A 12364-nucleotide genomic window follows, 5' to 3' on the forward strand; every position below is an offset into this window, starting at 1 on the left:
TACTGGCCATTTTCTTCTTTTATTTTGTTGCGTTTTAGTACCTTAAAACCGACTTAATTATTTTTTTTTAAAACTTAAATTACTTAAAAAATAAGAGGTCTACAAAAAAACCGATTGCATATCTGAATTCTATGAAAAATTTTACATCTACTACTTACTGAAAGAACCGGCTAGCTATCTTAAATAAAAAGCAAAAAAGTTGATACGCCTTCTTTATTAGGAAAATATGACACTTTGTTAAAAGTTATAAAAAGCTTTGATTATATTTTATTCCACTATGTCAAAATATATTAAAATTGCGAGTTTTGACAAATATACAATGATGCCTCTACTTATGTATATAGCCCTCCCATGAAAATTTTATGCAAATTAATGATCCAATCTCAACCATTATCTATAAGCATTAAGTACCCACTCTTTAAAAGGAATTGGATCGTTTTTTATTGATATAAACAAGTGGGTGTGACTTCACTTTCGCATATCATTACACCCGTGCAGTCAAAATTTCGCAAAAAGCTACAACTGCAAAAAAAAAATAATAAGGGTAATTAAATGATGATTTAATTAAATGCAAGGGATGAAGCAGTTTGTGCTGTAGTAATAATGTTCGGTTCTGATAATTGGATGACGTAATTCATGTGCGGTAGTAAATGCACACTGAAGCAGTGCTATGTGCACATATGTCCTATTCAAATGTTAAGTAACATTCCTGAATATTATGTACAGTAAAATAATTAGAATGGTTGGAATTAGAGAAGAAAAGGTTACTATACCCATGTGATTCTTTAAAAGTTAATAATTGCTCAACAAGGAAAATTATGGAAATAAGTAGAACAACAATTAAAGTAATTATTTTAAAGGTAAATTAATTTCTTTTGATTTATCTCTAAGATTGACATTTTTATAAGAGAGCATAAAATTCAAACAAATTGTGTTTTCTTAAGATTATTTTTTGCGAACTGTCGTGGTAAGGCAAATGAAACTGTTAAAATAAATTCTGTGGCTTTAATCAATCTAAGAATTTGTATGTGTTATAGAAGTTATACAGAGACATTTATAAATGAGCACAAACCATATAAGACACATACTTCAAAATATTTATTGCAAGCTACATTATGATTATTAGCACTAAAATGACACCATAAAAACTTTCTATATCATACCTAAAATATAAAATAAAATTATGAATAAATCCCCTGATTATCCTATTATTCTATTATAATTCCCACCACCCCTGCACTGCTTGGGACGAAGTCGCTGGTGTCATAAAAACTATAAAGGAAATGAGTTTATTATCAAACAAAAATCAAATTATATTTTAGAAGGCAAGTAGAATTACTAATGAGCCTATAAAACGCATTAAGATTCGAATGTTATTTATATTTTAGTACAGGTATATCTAATAGTGCACGAAGACTAGTCACTGAGCATTCAGTATTCTTTCAATTAATACTGAAATACGACACAAGATGTTTTAGGGTACTAAACTATCACGTAGGGAGGGAAACAATGTAGTGCAAATTATAATAGTCCCCAAAATATTGGGAACACTCTCGTTCATTGGCTAACAAACTATGGGTACTTTTAATAAAAAATCTGGATTAGATTGTATAAATAAACTAGCAGTGTCCAATATTTTCCCTACTATGTTAATCTACAGAAGAAGAATTTTTTTAGTAGTGGTGTACATTTTAATTCATTGCCTTATCTTTTGATCTATTGATTTTATTTACAAATAAAGTTGCTATCTGTAAATAGTATTCTAAATAGTTGGGCGATTGAAAACAGAGATGAAGTGTGCAAAATTAATCTACAACCCTTTATTCCCCAAAATATTTACCAGCTAAACATAGAAGGGAGATTAATTCCATGTTCATTTTTATATTTCTTTGCAAAAGTAAACTTAGTAAACTTTTTATTTTAAGAGATGGTAAATTTTTCAGTCTCCAACCACGTTTAAGGATGTATAAATTAAAAGATAAATGGCCTGGGTAAAAATGCATCGAAGAATGTCAAGAATGGATTGGAATGGAATTCATGCCATCCACATTTGTACACAAACATTTTATACTGACAGAAAACAATGTTTTAATCTAGGGAACACACGAGAACCTGAAAGCTATATGGTTTCAAATAAAAATCAATTTATTTTCTTCTGGTATATTCGTGATTTCTCTACAAAGGTCGGGCTTGAGTCGACAGACGCAATTTTTATCTTTTTTTCCACAGTCAAAAGGTTCTTTTTTTCACCGCAGTTAAAGTTATCAGCTTCCTAGCCCAAATAGAAAAACTATATGTATATATAACGAAAAGTTATCTTTCTTCGTTAATTAATAATTATAGTCAAGTGAATAAAACAAATTAGATGGGGGTTTTAATGCAACCATATCGTAATCAATGCGCAAATAGAATCCGAATTTCAGGATGAAATTTTGAATGAATAGTTCTTGGTAGGTCTATTTTCTCGAAATCGAATAAAAAGTAACGGCTGGCGGCTCAGACGTTAAGTCTTTTTTTTGGCTATTTTTAGGGCAAATCCATCATTAATTACAGAGGAATAAACTTTTTGAATGATAGTTTTACATTATTTGGTATTGAAATGATACTCTTGGCATTTTATAGCTTTTGCCAGCCTTTTCTTTCGGTTCTAGCTGTAAAGCAGTCTGGTACTAGAAATTTTAAAAAAGTTTATTGGTATTAATATCGCAAATTTTGCCCTAAAAAAGTCCAAAAAACGACTAAAGAGCCAAGAAGGCGGTTAAGTCTTGCTGACCATATATAGATTAATCAAATACAAACATACATATATACAAATCTTTGATTTAATTGTGATATGGAAACAGGAAAATTGTCACGAGTTTAATAGGGGAGCATTTTAATAAAAAAGCAAAGTTTTTCTACTTTTTGTGTTGGTTAGTCCGTCTGGATTAATTCGACTCAGATGTCTAAACATATGATCTGTTTCACCAACATTAAAAGAACTGCCTTTTTTATATTTTAATGTTTTAAAATGGATGCTGCCAATCTTGTGTTAAATTTAATTTGTGTAAATGTACAGTATAGACAAGTTTGAAAGGCCAACACAAAATTTTACCTTTTGAAAGTTAGTAGCAGTTTTATCAATGAAAAAATAGTGTTTTTTTTAAATAAGAAATATGAATATTATGTTTTATGATGCTCAGAATCTGATTTGGTTCTAGTTCTAAGCAGTTCTGAAAACTCATGAGTGTTATAATGGAAATTGTCCACGAAAAATAAAATAAAAGTTATTGTTTTAATCCATTTCCTATTTTCCTATACAAAAATTATTTAAGAAATTATGATTCTTTTATCCAACTAGGGGGGGGGGGGGTTTAATGCAACCATCTCGTAATCAGTGAGCAAATGGCACTTAGAATTCGAATTTCCATCTATAATTTTGCATGAGTAATCCTTGGTAGGTCTATTTTCCCTAAATCGAACAAAAAGTTGGAAAAGTAACGGCTAACGGCTGGCGGCTCAGCTGTTTTGCCATTTTTTTTTATATCTATATTGCAAATTAGTCACGAAACCTCTTTCAACATAATACTCTTTTCTACTCCAAAACGCTACCAAACGGTTCTAGACGGTAGTTGTTGGTACTAGAAGTTTTAAAAATGGTTATTGCTATCATTTAACATGAATTAAACCAAAAATATGTTTTAAAAAGTTGATTCCTACGTAATTGATGATGGATTTACCCTGAAAATAGGCAAAAAACGGCTGAACGGCTGAGCCGCTAGCCGTTACTTTTCCAACTTTTTGTTCGATTTAGGGAAAATAGACCTATCAAGGATTACTCATGCAAAAGTTCAAATCGAAATTCGAATTCTAAGTGTCATTTGCTCACTGATTACGAGATGGTTGCATTAACCCCCCCCCCCCCCCTTATTTACTAAAAAAAGTTTAAACAATTACATAAATATCTTTTATTACTTTAATTTGTTGAAGTAAACAACACAACAGAAGGTAAACAAAGATAAGATCATAGGAAATAAATTTTATCATTAATGCAATAAAGTATAGAAAGCCTGAACCTTAAAATTACTATTAACTATTGAGGGACTTTTCTATTTTATAATGAACTTTGAGGGTAAATAAATTGCTTAAGTTGACAAACAAAAATGTTACTTATATAAAAGTAACATGATGTTTGTATGTCAATACCGAAGCATCTCGCTTAGAAACATAGTAAAGGAGAAACATATTGGTTCCATGGTTAGCATACTCTTATTCATAATATGTAGTTTTACTGCTCCGTTTCAAATTTACATGATTGTTCATTCTTTTATTTATGAATTTAAGAGCAGAGCCCTATTTTTACTTTTGTAATTCACAAGAATATAATAACTAAAGTAGCCCAAAATTTAAGAAAAAATATTATAAAATGTTTAAAAATAAAAATAAAATAGTGATTTCCTTTGAAAAAAGTTGAAATTTCTATTAAAACATAGTACAACATACAAGACCCTTTTTACATTAAAAGGTTAAAGTTCTAATAACTTCAAGTATCTTAGTACACGTATTTATATGCAAATAAAATAACAAAAAATGCATGTAAAATAATAAATTAACTTATTTTTCACAATATCACTACACTAAAGAACTAAAAAATTTATTTACCCATATTGTAAATGTTGTCAAAAGAAAAATGTTGTTGTTTTTACAGTCTGTTGTTCTTTTTAAAAAGTTGTTGTTTTCGCCAATGTTTTCAGATGAGGCTTTTGTTACCAACTGAGATAGTCTGAGTTGTTGAACACCACAGCTCAACTCAAATGACTTGAACGCACCATCTCTCCCCACCATCCAGAGGCAAATACACACACACACACATATACAGACCCCACGAACTTGGTTGTGTTGATGTTTATACTTTAGGTTAGCACATAAAGTTCTATTTTTTTATTAAATTAATTATTAAATATCTTGCTTAGTATAAACGTCTGTTAAATTGGCTTAAAATAATCTGTTGCAAGTGTATAATACTAAAAGCAAGGTCTTTATCTTAATTCTAAACCCAATTACGTAAAGATGGTTCCAAAGATATTTAATCGAGTCAGTAAGTGATATTTTTGAAAATGGCCATAAAAAAACTCATCATTAAAGCTTTGGGAATAAATTTGAGTATTTACTATTGAAATTGTCCCATTTTGGCCCAAACTTCCAACTAAAAGTAAACTAAAAGAAACAAAATTATTGAATTTGGGACTTCTTTCAATATTTAATATGGTTTGGTTTCTATAATTCAACTTATTAAAATCCATGATCCCATACACACACACACTCACATGTATATACATAATACGTAAGTGAGGAGGGAGGAGGTGATGAGAGAGAGAAAGAACCAGTGAATAGAGTGGAACCCAACAGCGTCATGCACCCCACACAGAATGAGGCGAGGAGAATAGGGATAAAAAAGCTAACATACGTGCATATTAAGATTTCATTCAAAGAACAAAGATATTTAAAAATTAGAATAAATAAAAAATTGAATGACATGGTTTTTAAAATAATTGTTTAGCCATGTTTGGTAAATCCATAATACTGTAGACTTTTTTGGATGGCGTATTTGCTTCGTTTTTAAGCACCCAAAATGGGACTTAATGATGGGAAAGTTGTAGGGGGGAAGGTAAATGAGAGGAAGGTAGGAGACGTAATATATGTGAGCAAGAGTTTATGCCAAATAGAGCAACAATTTGTAACGTATGAACTAACATTTTTCAACATGTGAAATCAGAATATAATAAGTCTTAAATTATAAATAAGTTAAATTGTCACGTGTACAGAGAAAGCTTTCTTGAAGTGAAATTCTCACTCTTTATTTGATGGTATTATAAATTTTGTATTGGCATACAATAAAATATTACAAATGTCATGAAACTACAGTGAGGCACGTTAAAATTATCATGATTTCCAGTTTTGCTGAAACACTGAGATGGTCGTGTCGTATGAAAAGAGTAACAGGTGCTTCAAGCAGGTTGGGAATTAAAAGGGAATGCCGAAAAAAGGGTTACGAGCAGAAGGTAATAGGGAAAGAAAAAAATGGTTATGTTCATTGAATGTTTGCGTCTCTGTAATAATTAAATAATAGTTATTTGTAGTGTATAAATTTTGCACATACAAATTTTGTGAACATTTTTCCTTTTATTTTTGCTTGCATTGAAACAAGGACACTCATGTCTGTAAACAGCATAGCAGAGTCAAATTATTTTTAAAAAATAGAATAAATTGTAGATAATAAAGGACAGTGGAGTTAAACTACAATTAAAAAGGTCATTCAGATTAAGAAGGCAATTTTTTTTAATTGTGGGTATTATTAATAAATCATTCAAAAATGGCATTTTTGTTAAATTGTAAAATATAAGTAAAGGTACCTAGTATGTTTGTAAACTTTCACTTCTTATTAACACTTCTTTCTTTAAAATCTACTTTGGCATTTAAGTAGTTAATATTAAATAACTTTATATCTTGAAAATAGTCACTTCATATTATAGGCAACAACACAAAGTAAATATTCTACTTAATTTGTAACTCGTCTTAAAAATCCTTTGGAAAATAAATAAACAGACTAAAATAAAATCACTTTTCTTAGAATGTATACAAATAGATTAAATCTTTAAGTTCTAGGTACAGAATAATTTAAATTTGAACTAGGTTATTTAATACAAGATAGTAGCTGAATTACTGTTAAAAACTTTTTATTTCAAATGATGTTTTCCAAGCATAAAATGAAGTAATTTTATCTACTTATCTGTCAAAACTAAAGCTTTATAATAACTTATTTTGTCAAACTGCAGGATACAAAAACTTTAAAATATCAAGAACAATTAAGTCCATAGTTTTCGTGGAAGAAACAAAAGCTTAATATAAAAAGATGAGAACTCCAAACCCTGTGCACGCCACTGAATGTCTGTATGGGAAGAATATAAAAAATATCAGTTTGTTAAAACATAGGATACCTAGTAATTCGTATTTGTTTCACTAAAAAAAGAAAATTTTTTTTTCGCTTCTTTAGATTTTGTTTGTTCTGTTCCTTTAATTGCAATTAGACTGAAGTTTCCTATTTCAAAGAACTGTGTATATTGCGTAGATATTGAATTTGATTCCTGTTTTCTATCAAATGTTGTCAACCATGAAATACTTTGCTCTGTCATCTCTGCTGCCTTTTTCGTAGCATGGATACTCTATAATTTAATTTGTCACTCCGTCTATCAGTCAGTCTGTAGTGCTTTGGGGTAATGTTATTATCTCCGCTCGCTGCTATTTAAGATAGACAGCGTAAATTTTTACTAACTTTTCCCTTAACCTTAGAGTATCTAGCCTATACAATATACATTATTTTGTCCCCTGTCTATGTTACAAAAAACATAAATACAAAATATAAAAAGGTTTCGTGATTATCTTCTATTTTTTGTTAATATTCTCTTCATCTGTATTTTTTTTATGACAATTGGACATTTGCTTTATATATGAATTTGAGCAAGGATACTAAGGGATTACACAACGGCCGATAAATCTATGTACATCCCCAATGATGATTCACAAAATTAAATTATTGTTTGAAACGTTGAAACTCAATCTAAATAATCAACCAATCAAATTTCACTGTACTCCCCAAAGTTGTTAAGCAAACGAATAAGAAAACGTTATTATAAAACTTAGGGGACTAGTGTAATTAACAACTTATTGTCTCCTCTCTCCCTCTGGAATTTTAGGGCTTCACTACCCTTGTTTAGATTTACTTCAGATTTAAAACAATTTAATTCTAAAAAGGAAACTATTACCATAATTTTACATTATAAGTAATTACACTTAATTTGTCATTTCTTTCTTAAAAATATAGATATGCTCGCTAGGTCATTGATGGATTTGATTTTAAACTATTGTAACATTTCTAGTGAAAGATCTCCAATTTGGATTTCTAAACTTTTATAGGAGCTATTTCAGAGAGACTAAAAAAGTGTAAACACAGAAAGAAATAAAAAGCGAGATAAATAACAATTAGCTCTTTAAAAAACAAAATTACATGATGTTATGTAAGAGCTCCAACTATGACGTAATCAAATCTGCAAAGAAAATAAGGAAAACTTTTCTTAAAACTTTGCCGCAGAAACAAGCATGCCAACATCCTTGAGTCGTGTAACGCATAAATCAAAATTAATTTCTTTAAACTGAACGAGATCGGTTTAAACGCCTAACTTACATTTTTATAATCAAAAATGCGTCATAGCAAAAAAGTCATGTACAAAAATGATATCTGTAATACTGTCTGTTGTTGTTGTAGCACTGATTATCTGAAGTTAGGACTCAGATGCACAAGGAGACTGCAAGTGAGCATCCTTTGGCCAATCATAGATTGGTAAGCTTAGCGCACAGCTGATTGTATTCTATGTTACATTACAAGCTGACCCGCAATACTGTCTGTTTATGAGAAGCCAAAATTTTGCTGAACATACATGGTTCTCCCTTACAGTGAAGATTCTTATAGCGCCATGCCTTCATTAAAACAAATAAGTTAAATAAGTAGATGCTCATAAGACCACCAAAAACAAACATATTTAGAATTATTGAGTACCTTTGCTACAAAAAATCAAATAAAGTGGCAATTTTGAAGCTGGAAAAGTTTATATTGTAAAGATCAACTAACAAAAGAAAAATGCATCGCAAAAAAATCTGCTAAAAATTTTCCTTTCCTCTTTTGTAAATAAGCGACTGGATAGAAAGGACACAAAAATGTCTTTAGTATATGGCCTGACATGAAAATAACAAGTGAAAATATTATTAAACTCCATGGGAATTTTTTGGTTACAAGTATGTTTTTTTAATAAAAAAAAATAATCCATATTCATGCAGAATAAAAAGTCACATATCTGATCAGAAACATTATTGGTGTAGTATCTTCTTTATAACTTACTTTGTCAACACGTCAATACAACAATGGAAAAACAAGATAATGGTAGACGGCTTAAATTTTTGTTGCAACGAGCATCCTGTTTATGTATTTTTTGTCTGTCAGTCTGTCAAGAGTTATTAAAGGTATTTCATTTTTGTAGGAATAGTTTAGTAGTTCAACTTATTTTGTCCGTTCGAAGATATTGCTCTTTTCAGGAAATGTAATTATTTTTTTGCTATTAAAGATAGACTGGTAAATACTGCTCACCATTAATAATCTTATCTGTAAATCACTAGTACGTAATTAAGGGAAAACAATCAGCAAAGAAAAAAAGTTGTATACATTTGTCTAAAAGGCAAACCCTTGAAGGTAAAAGAGTCAAAGATGACAAAAGCTAAATTTACAAACTCGAAGCTGAATAAGCAGACAAACGAACATTAAAACTTATCAGGATGCTTAATTACTTGAATTATTAAGATATATTTAGCTTATAACCCCGGGAATCACCATGCAAAGTTTAAATCTATATAACACATATAAACGTTTTCAACTATTCCTATCCGATATGGACGTACGGACCAACCATAAATGTGGGAACGCATCGCTTTCAGAAAGATATTGAAGATAAGCCTCCCAGAGCAATGAAAGTCTGTAGAGATGAGAATAAATTGGTTGGTAGAAACTAATCACAGGTCAACAGAATACTTTTGTCCTCTAGGATTACTTTTAGCTAACTTCATTTTCTTTTTATAATAGAAATAAAATAAAGTATTCAAGTTTCCTCGCATTTTATAACAATAAAAAATTATTCATTAAAGAAATAATTTTTTATTCTACTCCTTAAAAAGTTAACATAAAGTTGACCAAAGCCAACCAATAAGAAAAGGTGTTTATTAAACTTTTGGTACCAGTATAATTTACAGTCTAATTTTCACTCCATATATGAAATCTCTACACAAATTAAGCTTTAGCCTCAGCCGCCATAAGTTTACAATCCGCAGTTGAGATGCCTTAAAATAACTGACTGCCAAGACTTACAATGAATAAATAAACATTTTTTTCCCTATGCCAGGTTCTTTAGAAATAGATATTTATTTATGAATATATAATTGTTTATTTAGTCTCTCTGTCTGCATTCCTTATTTCTGTGATTGTATGAATAATATATTCAACATAAGATGTGCCATCACTGCCGTGAAATGTGTTACAAATTTTCTGTACTACAATATCATCCCCTTCTATCTAAATTTTAACATAAAAATAAAAAATTACATTAAGTAGAGTCATTCATAAAGGACAAAGTATAAAATGGTAAAATTTTTACAGACTTTAAAAAAATATTTATATTTATCTGGATTTAGTGCATGTTACAATGCTAATAAATGTAAATTTATAAAGAACGTGTCCTATTTTTCGTGATTTAAGAAAAAGTAGGTAGGATATGTAATATGATCCATAGAATTTAGATATGCAATTGGTTTTTTGTAGACCTATTATTTTTGCAGTAATTTCAGTTTTTTAAATTAAGTTGGTTTTAAGGTACAAAAACGCAACAAAAAAAGATGAAAATTGCAATAATGAACAAAAATAGTAAGATCGTTAGTTTGACACCTTACTTTTTAAATTCTGTTGAGTAATTATTGAAAAAATCTATTTTGTTGGACCCCGTTGAATTAAAACTTTGAACTTTGGGAGCTCGTCACGAATGGGTTAAAAAATACAAAGGTTAGGACACGTTCTTTACAAAATTTGTCCATAAAGCTACCTAGAAAAGCGGTTAATAAGTGTGTTTTTAATAAGTTTAAACATGTCACGTCAAGGCTCACTGTCCTAGATTATTAATCATTAAAGTAAAGAATATAGGTGGCACGAGCTATATGTAACTCTATCCACAGGGCCGACAGGAACCCTGTGCCTACTCTGTATTAGATCTTTGAAATCAGCGAATAGCGTCGGAAATATAAACACAACAGTGTTCTTACAAAAGAACAGGTAACAATTTGCCAGCAGGCAGGCCAAAAGGGTGTTCACCACTTGAGCCAAGTAGTTGTCTGAATTATACATCTACTTAACATTTATTTATGAATCTGTATTAAAAGAAAAAAATATTTTCTGTGCTTTAGAAATATATGTAAATTCGTCTGGAATTTACTAGTTTTGTTTATTCATATTCCATTTTTGTCTGACAACAAGATGCACAGACATACATTGAATTCAAATTGACCATGATATATGTTTAAAATTTTTAGAATAAAAAAACAAGAGTATAATCTTAGTATTTAATAGTTAATTTTGTCTCAACTATTGATACATACAGCGATTATTTATGTAGCTGTAAACATGCCAAAGCCAATATAAACAGGAAACATTAGCAACACAAAAATCCTTATATAAAAGTAACAGGATTTTTGCCTGTCTGTTTGTCTATATCAAAGGGTATCGCTAACCTCTGAACCTATATGGTTCTCTTTACAATGTAGTTTTTGTAGGTCCAGGGAATGTTTATAACTAGTGTACCACCAACCTCCCAAGAAATATGGCCACTAAAAAAATTTCCCCTTACAAATTTTTACCCTCAACCCCCAAAAGTGCCAATAAAGGCCCATAGAGGGCGAAGCCAATAGTACATATATATAGTATTAATGTAATAGGAACTACTTAATAAAATTCGAGAAACAGCTGGTTTTGCTTTTAGTTTTCTTGCTCATATTCTCGAATTTTGTTTACAAAACATTTTTAAGTATTTTTTTTTCTAGACATAGAAATTTTATAAACATTAACCTGTTTGAACTATTTCAATATTAATAACAGTTTCTTTCTCAGACATATTGATATTGGTGGGAAGCACGCAGTGATATCAGTCACAAGGTAACACCAGGTATAACAATTCACACATACTGACACTTACAAACAACTTTACAAGCATTTTACCTATTCACATTCAAAGGTGGGGATAAAAGATAACATTGTAGTATGGGAGGGGGGTAGGTTTTATTATAAAGTTAAATTAGTTAAAACTTAAAAATATTCATTAGGTATCATATTTCAAAATTTTATTGTTTGGGTTAAAAAAAACTTATTTTTTAAAATATCTCCCGTCGAATTATAGTTAACAATTTTGGCATTTCTCCAAATATGTTTAAAAGTCATCTTTCTCGAATATATATACGCAAGCTCAATTAAATGTTTTGAAAACATAGCACCAACTATAAGAATAAAAAGTTTGACTTGAGCTTTCTCAATAATTTGAGATAACCTGTCTATGTCTCTTTTTGTGCTGTCGAAAGCTCAATTTAATTTAAATAAGCCAGCCTGCCAGGGTTAAAAAAGGATAAAACTTAAACAAACTAGAATGACAATCAGCATAAAAGCACAGCTCATTAAATTAGAAAGATATAAAAAATATATTGAAACCGTTTTTAATATATAAGAAACATAATATCATATTAATAA

General features: G+C 29.8%; 1 protein-coding gene across 3 annotated transcripts in view; it reads right to left on the minus strand.

Moving 5' to 3' along the window:
• Positions 1-12364, minus strand: part of LOC145311677 (peptide methionine sulfoxide reductase MsrB-like) — a 52513-nt gene that overhangs the window by 30150 nt on the left and 9999 nt on the right. Inside the window, exon 1 of one of the 3 annotated variants that reach the window (XM_080150641.1) lies at positions 11693-11844. The exons of 1 other annotated variant lie outside the window; for it this stretch is intronic. In XM_080150641.1, coding sequence (XP_080006767.1) covers positions 11693-11738 — 46 coding nt within the window. In that variant the 5' untranslated portion in view covers positions 11739-11844. Of the gene's footprint in view, positions 1-4641; positions 4777-11692; positions 11845-12364 lie in introns of those variants that run through there. One more of the 3 variants, XM_080150642.1, reaches the window with a different exon arrangement.

Source organism: Acartia tonsa, chromosome 2 (genome assembly GCF_053477335.1).
Source record: "Acartia tonsa isolate MP-2025a chromosome 2, ASM5347733v1, whole genome shotgun sequence".
Lineage (NCBI taxonomy): Eukaryota > Metazoa > Arthropoda > Copepoda > Calanoida > Acartiidae > Acartia > Acartia tonsa.